Source organism: Aedes albopictus, chromosome 1 (genome assembly GCF_035046485.1).
Source record: "Aedes albopictus strain Foshan chromosome 1, AalbF5, whole genome shotgun sequence".
Lineage (NCBI taxonomy): Eukaryota > Metazoa > Arthropoda > Insecta > Diptera > Culicidae > Aedes > Aedes albopictus.
The window spans coordinates 85956346-85971900 of record NC_085136.1 but is presented as its reverse complement, the minus strand read 5'-3'; the positions used below and the strand labels follow the sequence as shown (position 1 = coordinate 85971900).

The window sequence follows — 15555 nt, the reverse complement described above, 5'->3', positions numbered from 1 at the left end:
CTCCCGTCGGCGCCGTCGGACTCGGTCGATTCGGGTTGATAGGGCCGCGGCCGGGCGGGAGCGGAGATTTTTGATTTTTCCCTTTTTTCACGCAAAGAAAACGTCAAATCTGAACCGGTTCGCGGAACCGCTGTGGGACTAGGGCTGTGCGATATCCAACCCGAACAAAACGAAATAGGGCACTGCACTGTTTTGATTTTGTATGGGATTTTGACGTTTCGTGGCCTTGTTGTTTACAACATTTCTGTAAGAGTGAAAGAGAAGGAGATAATTTCATGCGCTGCCCTTATAGGGAACTGCACTGTTTTGATTTTGTATGGGATTTTGACGTTTCTTGGCCTTGTTGTTTACAAAATTTCTGTAGGAGTGAAAGAGAAGGGGAGAATATCATGCAGTGACCTATAGGCAGTTCTAGATTGAGTTTAAATAAGGGCGAAAGTAACATGAGCGAGTTCTCTTCATCGACTCTCTCTTCTCAAAATAAAAGTGACAAGATGAAAGTATGGTTGCGATGCAATCTAGCGTCTAAGAGCACCTTTAACGGTGCGCTTCTATACCCCGTTTGGCAGCCCTGCAGCATTGCAGCAAACTTTATCGGTCGCTGCTGGCCCTAATAAAAAAGTATTATACACTGTCGATTGGATGAATGATTGTATCATTCCATGTATGATCAAGATGATAGCCTGAAAGGGTTGTTAAGCACGTTCTATCATATTTTTCTATTAGGGGGATGCGCTCGCAAAATAGTAGCGCTATGGGTGGGTGACCAAATATAGTAGCGGGACAGTTGCGCTGCTAAAAATGCTATGGGAATATGACCATAGACTAATTTCAAGACCTCGATGTACCAAAGAAAACGATCAAATTTTCGGTGACCAGTCCGGTACCCAATAAATATTCATAACCGTGTATTTTTTTCCGTGTAAATTGCCTTTTGTGTAAATTTTATTTAGCGTGTTACACTGATCTGACAGCTCTGACAGTAAGGGACTAAACATAAATTACGTAAAGTGAGTACCGAGGATTGTTCACCATCTGCGAACTTGACTACGGAAAAAATCGTGACCATGACGCCGCTGATATGACAGCCCTCCCGATACGAATCAGGGTGACTAATTTGATTGCTACCGGTGTGGAAAAGGGTGGTTAAGTCAAAATGGTAGCGCTGCGCGGGTTGCTCGAATAGTAGCCCCCGTTAATGTTGCTCTAAGTGTAAAAAAGTTCGACTGAATTTGCATCTTGTCACTTTAATTTGCCGAAGAGAGAGTCGATGAAGAGAACTCTCTCATGTTACTTTCGCCCTTATTTAAACTCAATTTAGAGTTGCTAAATAAGGGCTAAAGTTACATCTAGATTGAGTTTAAATAAGGGCGAAAGTAACTCGCTCATAATAACTTTCGTCCCTAATTATTTAAACTTATTTGAACACTTCGGCGTTCACCGGAGAGTTTTTATTAAATAATAGTATAGGCAAATCTAACGGAAGCTAACGATCCCTCCAACAACTTAAATTAATTTTTACTGATAGTAACTTTAAATTATTATAGAACTATTGAAAAACAATCGAATCAATTAGTCACTAATAAAGCTAATGTTCACTTATTGTACGAAATATATGGGTTTGATTCCTATTGTAAAAAGTAACAAAATATCTACTATGTGTTTTATTGTGAACAATATTTTTTTATTCCTTGTTGGGTATCTAAGTCACTGCGACCAGTTGATAGATCTATTGTGACATTAAAACCAGTCATTTGTTAATAATATTTACCATGTAGTCTACCTCGGTTCCTTGCTAACGGCTGACAATAACGTGAGCTGTGAAATACGAAGGCGCATCATCAGTGGAAGTCGTGCCTATCACGCTCGTTGAAATCCACTCAAAAGTGAGTAGGATTCGACTCAGTTTTGAATTTTATCGAAAATGTCAAAAACTGAGTAACATTATTTCTAGATTGAGTTTAAAAAAGGGCGAAAGTAACATGAGAGAGTTCTCTTCATCGACTCTCTCTTCTGCAATTTAAAGTGACAAGATGCAAATTCAATCGAACCAAGGGGCTAGTCGCTTGGAACATAGTGCCAAGAGGTGCCAAGCACACCGTCTTATACGCGGTGTGGCACACCGAGGCACTCTGAGGCACAATTTTGACACTTGAGTTTGGGTGAAAAAACAAGGCAACCATGTGCATTTGACCTGCTAAATGAAAACAAACAGTTGGTTGTCTTGGTAGTTGCCAAGCAAAATCTGAATCATCAAGCAGTGGCACTTCGGGGCACACTGAGGCACAATACAATACCCGGTGGCACACTAAAATAATTGGCGCAAGTAAAGATGTGCTCAGCGACTCCCCCTTGAATCGAACTTTTTTACACTTAGACGCTAGATTGCATCACAACCTAGCGATTTATGACCAAAAAGTTTAACCATACTTGCATCTTGTCACTTTAATTTGAAGAAGAGAGGGTCAATGAAGAGAAATCTCTCATGTTACTTTCGCCCTTATTTAAACTCAATCTAGATTTCTTTCTACTCACATTCAATAGTTTGGGGGTGAACTCACTTTTGAGTAGCACAATTCAAATTCCACTTCGGTAACGGTCAGTAGTTGGCAAGGGGTTAGAAACTCTGACACCTTGTGTGAAACACCCATTTCGCACACCAAAATCACCTTTCGACACCTTTCCGACACCTTTCAAATGCGCCACCATGATTTTTTTAAATTTTACTGCCATCACTGTTCTGTCGGTGTTTATGTTTCAGACAATGTTTATGAATAACCCTCGCGGTTTCCAATTATTGCTCGTAGTTCGGAATACGGAAGTTCGGAATGCTCCCTACCGGGTACGAAGGACCAGGTACGTTTACCAAACCGCCGAGCATGGCGGGTCGACGCAGCTGATGGACAAAATCTACCATGAATTGGATTACAGAAATCGAAAAGCTGGAGGCAATTCTGTCGGCGAATATATCGAATGGGACGACAGGCCGGCAAGAAGGAGGAACTTGCGGGACGAAAGCCAAAGACCTCTGCATTGGGATTCTCACAGGACGGTTCCAACAAACCATTCCACCATCAGTCACAGCTTGGCGTTATTCTACCACCACCGCAGCAGCTCGGATCCGACTACCAGATGCTTAGCACTGACGGCATCGTTCTCGCAATGAAATGCAGGATAATAAATCGGCCAAACAGTCCCAGAAGCCACCCGTCAACAGGGACATTAGTGGAATGGTCTATGGAAGCATCTAAACGGCGGTTGTTCGCCGTCCGGCGCCTCCTTCTCCTGTGTCCTGGCCATGAATCACCTTCCGAATGATTTCGTCACTGCCGATCAATGAAACCAGAGTGTCTGAAAGCTCATGTATACATGAATGAGACAGTGTGCCATGCGCTGGATTCAAATGCGTCTCAAGAAAACTTGTGAGATTTGAGATCATAGCATGCTCATGAAAAATCTAATGTACGTGCCTCAATGAGACGTCTCGTGAGACTCGTCTCATTGAGATGTTTGTTGGTCAAAATGAATTGCAACTGAATCATTTTAGAGACCAAGATTAGATTCTGTTAACCTACTTCTACAGTCCGGTAATCTGGAAATTGAATCCACTTATCTGCCAGGCGGTAGTGAGCAGTTTAGGTTTTGACGTTCCTTGGCAGTTTGACGTTTTTTGGGGAAAATCGAAGCGGTTCCGTTCCCCTCTTCATCCCATTGTTGACCGTTCTGGGGGCTAACTAATTGCTATCCTTACTGAAGATAAAAATCGCAACTGCTCGCTGGTATCCACCGCCGCCATCACCGCTCGCGCATAAGTGGATAAACTGGGGGCCAATTGGGGATCAAATAATAATCATATCTCATCTTCAGAAGCTATGTGAGGTACACAACTCTGGCGCACTACACGTTCAACGTGGCTGTGTGGGTCATGTTGAAATTTACAATTTTACAACTCCTTGCCATAAAAACCTTACTTTGTTCGACATCGCTGGGGGTGGTGACTACTCCATCACTTGGGAAGAAGCCCCTGCCAGGATTATTCCTCTTACTTTCTTTCCCGTCGTAAAACAACTTCCGACTGCATTCTATCTGCCCCAGCATACTTACCCAAACCCCTTCAGCCCCCGGAAAACATAAACCAACTCTCAGCTGAACATTATCTATAAATGTCATTCTAGTGCAGGGTTCGAGAGTGTATCAAGTCGGTGTCAGGTAATAACGACACCTCTCAAATGTCAAATTTCGCGTGAGAGTAAGCAGGCCAGTATAAATTCGCGCAGTAATCCATACCTAGAGCTTGTCTCATTGAGATGTCTCATTGAGACTCGCAATGCTAATGTGATGTGCACCAACATCGCGAGTCTCAAGCTCAAGGAATTTGCATGTGCGCACAGCCAACTTTTCTCAATCTCATAATGAGATTTGTGCGTACAGATACTCTGAATGAAACCAACAGAGATAGGAATGACCGAGAGCAATCTCGCCATCCAAGAAACGCTCCCTGGTCAGTCATTATCGGGTTCAAATAAACCCGATCGGAAATTGATAGCTGGTTAGGTTAGATTTAATTATCCTTGATACCTTCGGAAAGGATTCAGAAACCATCGATACCAGCACCGTAACGATGACCGCCCCTGAATCAAGCTGAGACTAAATCAAGCCAAAATCTCCTGGAAACACCGAATCGATTCATTACACAAAAGCCACCAGGAGTCGTTCTGCATCACAACAACGGAAGTCAAACCACGGCTACCGAATAACCGGACGTGCTCGTCCCACCGAGGAGCGTGATGTGACTTATGACCAAGAAACACTACATCAATAAATAAATCAAATCACAAGAGGAAGACACCCTAAGCCCCCTGAGCACCAGATCATCGTCGTCGAACCACCGATGAACCGACGTGACAGCTAGAACAAATAAATTCAAATTTGTTGTCCGCGACGCCATGATGAAAAATAGCCAAACACTATCGCCACCTCTATAACGGCTCGCGATGATTTGATAGCTCGACACCAAACCCCTGTGTGTTCATATAGGAAACGGTTCGCGTCTGCGCTGATTTGACAGAAGCGATCGCTCGCTTCGCTGGTCGACCGTTAAATTAGGGGGGGACAGTTTTGGATCGCCACTGTCACGTCGGTTCGTCGGTGGTCGAACCACTTTCACACTATCATAAACTGCAGGAAGTAATTCCGGAAACACTCCTGTCCACTGGCGCTCCCTGACCTAATTGTGTGGAGTCGCAGTCGCGATGTGGCAGAACTCGAAAAGTACAAGGTGATAAGTATCAAATCAAAATAAAGATTTTTTGTGTTAATCAGGGTGTTATTAAAATTTTAATAAAACTAATTTTATGTTTCGTTTCTCACTAGAAGCGTCCTGTCGAAAGATCTATCTTCTTTTCTTATTCTTTTTGTTTTTTCGGCTTCCTCTACCAATCAATTTCCGCTAGAATCTCACTGTTCATCTAGCTGTTCATCGAGTCACTCGATTCCGCCCACTTCCACATTTCTACCGCTTTCTTCACGGGCTAGATCAATGTACGCTTTCGCTTCATCTCACTGGAAACATCATTGCCTTGTCCTGGCCAGATCTCGTCACCGCTTGACTCAATGACTTCTAACCCATCGATTTCTCTTCCTTCGGATCTTCCGCAGGAATATCATCCAGCACGGCACGCTTTTCCTTCTTCGCTCGATTGCTTTTGCGACGTGGTTTCCTTGGGTGTTCCGTTTAGTTTTGAGTTTTGGCGACGCATCCTGCTAGCACTTGCTTCCGAGTGAGTTGAATTTGATTCAAGCTTTTGGTCGACAACTTCCGATTCCTGAAATGGAAATTGTTGAAAAATATCTGATGTATTAATTACTTTATGAAATTACTAGCTTCTCCTACTTACCGGGACCGGAATTCCGCAACACCGTTTAGATTACCCACCACCGGCGATGATGGTCAAATCAACATCAAAACAAAACAACGATAAACAAATTCAGAAGTGTTGCCAGTAATTTGGAAAAAATATGACGTCTATCACATTGATTGTCAAAAACGTCAAGGCACCGAGAAACACCCAAAAACACCCAATCAGCACAGTTCGACACATTCCAACACATTCAAGTGTGTCAGAGTTTCCAACCCCTTGGTAGTTGGTCATAAAAGTGAAAGAGCAGATAACTATTTTCAAGAATATTTGTTGTCAGGTTAATTATCATTTGAGCGACAGCCACTCCTGCATAACAAAGTAAGTAGTTTTCTTTGAAATAGGCTCCTAAAGGCCTTTCTCAATTTCTACATAATTCGATCAAGCATTGATTAAAACGACATGTTTACTCATTTTTTAAGTATTTTTTTAGGTAAAGCCCATAAAATAAATTTTCAAAAATTTTAATAATTTTTGCAACACTCTTTGTTTAGCACTCAATTTTGGGTAAATTTTGTTTACCGTGTGTGTCAAGCAGGAACATGTGTTGTCAAAAGTGAACCAATGTGATGTCTTTTGCAACCCGTCGTTTCACTTTCGTTACGTCAAGGTTGACCTCGAATGTCAAACAAGACCTGCTCATCATTATTTTATTTTCGAGTTTATTAACTATTCTGTCATTGTTTAAATTCGGAAAAAATACCATTGAGATCAGAAAAGCATGCTCCTTCGTGTTATGAAGTAAAACCGGGAAAATATTTTTCATTTTAGGACCCTATTGATGTCATTTTAAAACATAATTTGAAATATTCAAGGTTTTTATGGATGCCGGACGGCGGACGACTTTCCTGGTCAAAGTTGACGGACATGATGCGACTTATTCTTCCAGCTAAGCGATAATCTTGGCAACAACAATCAAGTAAGTTGTTTTATTTGTATCTCTTAACGAAAACTAATAAATAAATATAGGATTTCAGTTCCGAAACCTTCAATGCAACCCCAGATGCAACCAGAATGTGACCGACCAGCCGGAGAACAGAACCACTCCACACCATCCCCTTCATCCTAGACCGCTATAACGGGATAATTCAAGTTTTATCATTAGTATAACGTGTAGCTTAAGATTATAAATTACTTATAAATAAACATGTTCTCTCATTTTTTTGTAGATTTCTTTTTTATCGAGTTTTTTTTTTTTATTTATTTTACAAATCTGGAGCTCGATTTGAATAGGTCGTATGTGCTTTTGTCGATTAAAAATTCGATCAGTTGGATTTGCTTATTATAGAGAAAACCGTTGAAATTGAGCAAAGTTGATACATACAGCAGAATCCTCACAAAACAGGCTTTCTGTTCCATCATTAAAAGTTTGCCAAATATCTGCCATATTGCTACAATGACCAAAATAAACTGATCGAATTTTATATCGACAAAAGCACATACGACCTATTCAAATCGAGCTCCAGAAATAAACCTACACGCTCGTTGAAAACTACTCTCAGGAGAGTAGAATTCTACTCACTTTTCGATTTCATTGAAAATTGAAAAAAGAGAGTGACAGCATTCTTCTAAACTGACTGATTTTTCACTCACACGTTTGAATTTTGGACAATACTCATTTTTGAGTAACTTGGCATTTTTTCCAAAGTGAGCTGTTTTTCACTCACCCGCTCAAATTTAGGGCAGAATTCTATTTTTGAGTAACATTATTCAAATTTCGTGCCGGTAACCGCCATTACGAAGTCCTGATCTCTTGCCAATAAAATTATAGAACATAAATATCTCTACGTAGAATGCTTCTAAATTATTGAAAACCACATCTGTTGTTCAGCAGGTAAGTTTTATTTTATCCAATTTTTTAAAGTGTGGAAATATCAACTTTGAAATAAAACAAATTCTTACAGATATGCATTCTAACAGACGGCAAGACAAACATGTCCCAAACATGTAGAAATTTATCTTTTTTGAAGCTAACAGTCATGTAAGTTGAATAATTTTTGTGTATGTAAATACATTAAACTAAGAAAAATCTTAAATTGCTTTCAGTTAATAAAAGAGGGCAAGGCTATGCATGTCTCGGAGTGTCCCGTCATAGACTAATTTCAAGACCTCGATGTACCAAAGAAAACGATCAAATTTTCGGTGACCAGTCCGGTACCCAATAAATATTCATAACCGTGTGTTTTTCCGTGTAAATTGCCTTTTGTGTAAATTTTATTTAGCGTGTTACACTGATCTGACAGCTCTGACTGTAAGGGACTAAACATAAATTACGTAAAGTGAGTACCGAGGATTGTTCACAATCTGCGAACTTGACTGCGGAAAAAATTGCGACCATGACGCCGCTGGTCCCGTGGACTGCGGTTGCAGCGTAAGATCACCAAAGGATCACCACAACCACGAAGGATCTTGCAGAGGATAGTTGTATAATTTTTATCCAACTTCGTATCAACAGACATTAATAATTAAATAAATGTTCGTTTTTGTTGCTTTCTGTGATTTTCTTTTTGATTTTTTTCATGGTAGAAAAAGAAAACGACAAAGAAAAAAAATGACATCTACTCACTTTCTAAATTTGCGATTTTACAAGTTACTCACTTTCTACTCACTTTTGATAAAATCAAAAGTTACTCTAAAGTGAGTTAAAGCAGATTACTCTCTTTTGAGCTGTTCCACTTTCTACCAAAGTGAGTCAAAAACGACTCACTTTAGAGTAGTTTTGAACGAGCGTGTATGAAATAAAAAATATTGGAAATCTACTCACTTTTACAAATTGCAGTTTCAGTCTCTACTCACTTTTGGACAAATTCGCATATTACTCTAAAGTGAGTAAATGCTTGATTACTCTCTTTTGAGCTGTTCCACTTTCTACCAAAGTGAGTCGAAAACGACTCACTTTTGAGTGGATTTCAACGAGCGTGTATGCATGACAACCTTTACAAACCTTTACCGGTTCAAAATAGGAGTCGCACAACTTAGCGCACAGTCTTATTATTTTCGTTGATATTCCCTTTTTTGACAGTTACAATCATTAGAATGATTTTGATGATTTTTTTTCTGTTCACGGACCAAAAGAAAGTAAACACAAGCAACCATTTCTGGACGAACATTTGAAAAGGGCCTATCTGCTTTGCGTAAACAAACATGTTTTTGTCTCTGTAGGGCCCATCTGCATCCACCCACGCACGTCAACACCCTTATCAGAAAGCGTGTTCTTCAAGCTATCTGTTAAGGGTGTTGATGTGCGTGGGTGGATGCAGATGGGCCCTACAGAGACAAAAACATGTTTGTTTACAAAAAGCAGATAGGCCCTTTTCAAATGTTCGTCCAGAATTTGCACAGCACGCACATGCATTTTTTTGGAAAAACCTAGTAATAAATAATTACTAATCCTCAAAAACTCCATAGAAGTTTAGTGCTTTTTTCAGTGACCAAAACACACGCGTTATGACCTCGGCCTTCAGTTCCAGTGACGCGGCTGCAATCGAGCGGCAGGTAGACCTCGTCGACTCCAGTCAGCCGGAGTGTGTTGACATTCAGCTGGACGACTTCTGGAACGACGCTCAACTAATGGAATGTGTCGGCTGGATACGGGAACACGGTTTCCAGAAGGTTTGTAGTAAATTTTTAATGGTGGTTATCTACGAATTCATGAAATTTGCTTTGCCTCCAGGTATGCCTTCAATTTCCGGATGCGATGCTGCCGTTCAGTACGGCCATTGCCGAGCAGCTGCAGCAGTCTTCGCAGTCCGGTATTCACATTTTGGGAGACACATCCTATGGGAGTTGCTGTGTGGATGAGATAGCCGCTTCACATATTGGGGCCGATGCGATGATACACTACGGACATGCCTGCCTCAGCCGAGCGGCACGGTTGCCCATCAAGTACGTTTTCGTCAAAGGCCGACTAGTTGTGGAACGGTTCGTAGAAGCCGTGGAACAGGAGTTTGCCGATCGTGGGATTGAGCTGGGCATCTTCTACGATGTGAGTTTTGCTCACGTTGCTCGGGATGTGGAAGAGAAAATTAAAGGTGGGTATTGGATTCGGGATGAATCCGAGAGAAATTCCCGGTTCAATTATTAATGGAATTCCTGTAAGAATCTTGATAACAATTTTCTTCCCTTCGTACAAGGTTCCTTCCCAAACGCCACTGTCGGTCAGCTGGCCCTATCCGGCGAGCAGCCGGATCTGCTGTGCTGGAAACTGCATGGTCGCACTTACGAAGGTTCAACCTGCATCTACATTGGTCGGGACAATCAGAGTTTCTTTAACACAACCAATGGCATCAAGGCGTCGCAATGGTTCCGTTTCGATCCGGAAGCGGAACAACTGACCCGAGCGAACCCACTGGATTCGAAATGGCTGCGACGGCGGTTCTACTACATCGAGAAATGTAAGGATGCCAGTTCGCTGGGCATTGTGGTGGCGACCCTCACCGCTAGCGGGTATCTGGACGTGGTCAACCGGATACAAAAGATGGCCAAAGCCCGCGGCATCCGGTCGTATATTATTTCCGTAGGAAAGATCAACCCTGCCAAGTTGGCTAACTTTTTGGAGATCGATTGCTTCGTGCTGATCGGTTGTCCGGAGAATGACCTGTTCACATCGAGAGACTTTTTCAAACCGTTGGTGTCGGTGTACGAGTGTGAACTTGCGTTCAATCCGGCCTGGACCGGTCAGTTTCCGGACAGCTACAGTTCCGATTTTTGCGATGTTCTGCCAAATGGACGGCTGTACAAGGAGTTCGATGCCGGGTTGGTGGATGATGCTCCGGCGGATGTCAGTTTGGTAACCGGTAAGGTTCGAAACGTGAATCGAGTTGAAGCGGACGCGGCTACGAATGGAAGTCAAGATTGCCGGGAGATTCAGCTGCGTGGTAAGAATGAGGTTGCTCAGGTAAGTTCAGGGGATGCTCTGCAGGATCGATCGTGGCAAGGATTGGAGCAGAATTTGGGCCGGGATGCACCGGCAGTGGTGGAAGAAGGAAGGAGTGGGATCCCCATTAAGTATGAGAATGATCCCAGTGAACGGTGAAGATGAAGGTAAAATATAGGTTTTAGATATAACAAGTACATGATTTTAAAGTTTCGAAAGAAATCCTAGGATTGTTTGCTGGATGTAGGGACTTTGAGGCTGGGTAAGAGCATAAACATCAGCTGTAATTGATCGAAAATCAGAATCGCACAAAGCACCAACAAGCAGTTTGAATATATCTACCTTATTTACTTAATAGCCTACAACTCGTAGTGGGCCACTGGTACTTGGTATTAGTGGTGTTAATCGGAAGCCTAATCCTACTCGTAGGCTCCCTATTAAAAGGTATGAACGCCTCTTCCACGGTCTCGCGGTTGTTCCCGATAATGTCGATATAATTCACGAAGCCTAGAATCATATGCAACAGTGTGATAATGGTTCCGCTCGTTCGCACACAAATTCTCCTTAGTTATAGCTCCTTCCAGTGCTATGTGTTGAACAGTAAGTTCTAAAGAGCATCGCTCTGCTTCAGTCCGTCTAAGGCTGCGAACGATGACGAAATTTCATGCACAACCCGTACAATTGATTTCGATCCGTCAAGCGTCACACGAATCAGCCTAATCTGCTTCGCCGGAAAACCATGTTCGATCATAATCTTCAATAACACGTTTCTTCACCGAATCGTACGCCGCCTTGAGATCAATAAACAGATGATGGGTCTGCAAGTTGTATTCTCGAAATTTATCGGGAAACTGTCGCAGGGTGAACATCTGGTTCGTCGTTGATCGGCCCTCACGAAAACCCGCCTGATATTCGCCGACGAAGGACTCCTCAATCGGCTTCAGCCTGTTAAACAGAATTCCGGGCAAAATCTTATACGCGCACTCCTGTCGATGTCTTTTCTTGTACCTATAGAGAGCAAATGAGACCATCCAAAGAACTAAGAGGCAGTTCTCCTAATTCTTATCTTCACTACAGAAGACGTTCGATAACTGCAACATGTTTACGGTTTACTATGCGAATGAAATTCGATAACTGCAACAACTGACAGACGTCAAAGACCTGTCAGTTGCTGCAGAATGCATCCAATGTGCATACGGAAAATATCGCAGTGCAACAAAAGTACATGCGAAAAACATCGCATCGCTGTTGACATTTCGTTTTGACGAATAGCGGTGCGATAACTGAAAATTTCAGTACGACTGCAGCGGTCGACACGCTCGGTCGTGTTCGCGGCGTGCTCACCAGAAAGTAAACTCTAATTGAGTATAAACTAAAGTGACCAGATGATCAGAGCTCCAACGCGGGGCATTAATTTGAAAAGATGCATAGTAAGGTGAAACCATGATCTTTGTTTTTGTTAACGAATACGTAGTGGTAGTGATTTTTTTTTGTTCGTAGAATACGAAGCACTCATTTCTTCTACCGAGCATATCTTTCGCAGAAGTGGGACAAACTCATAAACATTTTTCTACAGTTGTCAAAAGAAACCTGATAATTAAATCTAGCTGTCAAAAATGGTTTTAAAATTTCAATTCTCAATTGCTTTTAAAATTAAAATTAAGGTGGTTCAAACTTCGTACACAACTGAAACAAAAATCGTTTATTACAGCATTTTTGCCTGACAAGCATGACTTGAACTCTACAATTTTTTGAGGTTACTATTACCCTCAAAGTGTTTGAAAATGGTCACCAATCTAGCTTCTGCTTGTCCAATTTTGTCATTTGCGTACTATTTCCTAAAGTAGCTCGGATGCTTCTCTGTCAACATTGATTAACTTATTGGACGAATTTAATTTACGAGCGTACTCGCTTGAACCGCCTCCCAGTAAATGAAGGTTTTGATATTCACCCATTTGAAAAAAATAACACAGTCAAAATAAATTTCCGATAAAAGTTTATTATACGGGGATTGGACTTGTACTTTCTCGCAAAAATCTTTCAGTTTTTGAACTCTGATGTTGAAAGTTCCGTTAATATGTTTGACGTGATATGTGCTTTGTATAAAACCGGTTTGACTATTTTGGTTTTGAAGTTACTACAATATTTTGAATGCTTCTTAATTTTTTTTTTCAAACGCGGGACATTTTTACGATTTGAGACGAACGCGGGACATTTCGCGGGACATAATTTGTTGCGGGACATTTGGTCAAAATGCGGGACTGTCCCGCGAAACGCGGGACGTCTGGTCACTTTAGTATAAACCAAAAATTAACTGGCAATATAGCGCTAGTTCGCTGCGCCATTTTTCGCTCTTTGTTACACATAGAGCAACCAGAAGCAAGAAGAAGAAGAACTGCAAATTTGTTGCACTTAGCGAACTTGCAGTTAAAAAGCATTGCAGTTAAAGCGTTTGCACCAAGCGAACGTCTACTGCATTTATAATATGGTGAATTAAAAGTTGATACAGCTGCTCACTAGGTACTGTTCTCGGCCGAGAGTTCGTCCTTCCTAGTAACCATGTTGTTGTTCTTCAGTCCTCTAGTGGCTGTTCTGATTTCGTCTGGCGTTGGAGGCGAGGTTGGAGGTTCCTCAACCTGTCTGTCGTCGTCGGATCGCAATTTGTCTCTCGCTCTTCCATTCCCCACATTCAACAGTACCTCAAAGTGCTCTATCCTCCTGGTAGCCACCATACCATTATTTTATCTGTCAGCAAGTTTCTATCACGGTTTTTCTCCGCACGCCATGTGACAATTTGGTACACCCTCCGCGTATCATTCTGTTTTGCATCTCATCTCTTGCGCCTGACCAATCACATGTTCCTCATGCTCTTTTATTTTTGCGATGGATTCGTTTTTCGGTTACTCTTACTTACCTTACCGGTCAGACTAAGGCCTGAGTGTCCTCTCCTACGTACAGTCGTCTCCAGTCTGCTCGGCCTGTGGATGTGTGTCTCGAGTTCCGCACTCTGCGAAGGGTCCGCAAATCGTCCTCCATTTGATCGACCTGATGGAAACCCAGGCACAGTGGATACGGTTATACTACCGTTCGATCGGACAATACCCGTCCCGGGGTTCGCGTGATACGAAGAAAGATTAAGTACGCGGAATACGTTTGTCAACAAACAACTTTACTTCTCTTCTTCTTCTTTTTTCTGGCCAACTAGCACCGTTCGGCGCCAGTTGTGTTTTACGTCGGCTGGGTCTAGGAGCTAAGCCTTAAATTCCGACGCCCCAGGGAGACAGCCACCACACCTGAGGACCCTACATACACATACACATACACATCAACACATGGGCCGGGACCTACGGCTTTACTTCCTATCCGAGGGAAGGCGTGATCACAGATTTTATGTCTCAGAAAATCCCATCGACGTCAACGGGAATTGAACCCCGACCGACTGGAGTGAGAGGCAACCACGCTTACCACTACACCACCGACGCCGAAACAACTTTACTTCGCAACGGACTAGTACGGACTAAATCATAACAAACAATATAGTGCACAATACATCAGCAATTATGCTTCGTTCGGTTTTCCTTACACAATACACACAAACTCAACACAAGTCGTCGTCATTACTGCCATCATCGACCGAGGACCTGTCACACATCCACGATCGTCGTCGATACCAGGGGGCTGTCACTATTTTTCTCCAACACCCTCCTTAGTGCAGCCCACTGATCCTTCTCGAACTCCTCCTGGATTAATACCGAGACCAACAAAGTTACATCGCAGACAGACGTTCAAGTTTGACTCAGCAGCTTGTGTAAAAAACATGGCCGCCACAAATTGCCAAGTGGCAATCAGCGAACAGATGGCGTTAGCGGCGTTCATATACAATCGCTGCCTCACATGTGCGTTGCGACCAACAACTGTCACCACGGTCGTCTTCCAGCCGGATGGCGGGAAAAGATCGCACCTGTTGCACGCTAATAATGTTTCCACATAATTTGTGCAGAATAAATGACTTTTATTTAATGTCTAAAATCTTTTGCACAAATTAGCGCAGGACTCTTGTAAAATATTTTACACATTATTACTTTTATGTTACATAGGTTTGCTTGAATAAAACTGCATTTGGATGAACTTCACTCGCATTGGGAAATCTTTGTGAATGTGACCCAAATGTAGGAATGATTTTGACAGTGTTTGTTTTGATTTTATTTTTCGGTGGGTGGTGAATTGGGTGGTAAGTAAGCGGCTGGAAGCACGTGGTTTCTCAAACTGTCAACTGCTCGCGACTGCACTGTGGCAATCGGTTGCCTAGGTGTCGCTAGTGAAAATTTACATAGAAAATTTGAATAAATTTGTTCGAGCTAGAACGTCTGTCTGCGGTTACATTTTCTACACAAGATAGTACAGGCACAGACAAACAGACGTAACACTTCGAACATTTTTCGATTCAAATTATAGTCACGGAAACATATTCGCCCAATGCTAAAAGCACTGAGTTTGGCCGACTATCAACTAGGTGGCGGTAGTGGGCAAACGTCAAACTCGAACAAAAACGATGCGAGCGCTACGGGTGGTCAGTTGGCCAACTATCAAATTTTCAAATAGACCGATAAATCGGTGTACGATGGGATTTATCAGAGTGTTACGTCTGTTTGTCTGTGGTACAGGCCTTCCTTTTTAACACCAACAGCAATCACAGTTTCAGCATTCATAATGCGACAATCCTTAGGTCCAAACTGCACATAGTAGGCCGCATCAGTCATT

General features: G+C 42.3%; 1 protein-coding gene across 1 annotated transcript; it reads left to right on the top strand.

Annotated features, from left to right (window-relative positions):
- The first annotated feature begins 8992 nt into the window (after positions 1 to 8992).
- Positions 8993 to 10991, top strand: LOC115256595 (2-(3-amino-3-carboxypropyl)histidine synthase subunit 2). Its single transcript, XM_029855401.2, has 4 exons — positions 8993 to 9016; positions 9255 to 9530; positions 9592 to 9949; positions 10052 to 10991. Exons 2-4 carry the CDS (start codon positions 9366 to 9368, stop codon positions 10951 to 10953), a joined length of 1425 nt encoding a protein of 474 aa, XP_029711261.1. The 5' UTR covers positions 8993 to 9016; positions 9255 to 9365; the 3' UTR covers positions 10954 to 10991.
- Positions 10992 to 15555: the final 4564 nt, after the last annotated feature.

Coding starts and splice junctions, on each gene's coding strand:
- LOC115256595 (XM_029855401.2), top strand. CDS start 9,366: ATGACCTCGGCCTTCAGTTCCAGTGACGCGGCTGCAATCGAGCGGCAG. Junction 9,531..9,591: donor GGGAACACGGTTTCCAGAAG/GTTTGTAGTAAA, acceptor CTTTGCCTCCAG/GTATGCCTTCAATTTCCGGA. Junction 9,950..10,051: donor TGTGGAAGAGAAAATTAAAG/GTGGGTATTGGA, acceptor CCTTCGTACAAG/GTTCCTTCCCAAACGCCACT.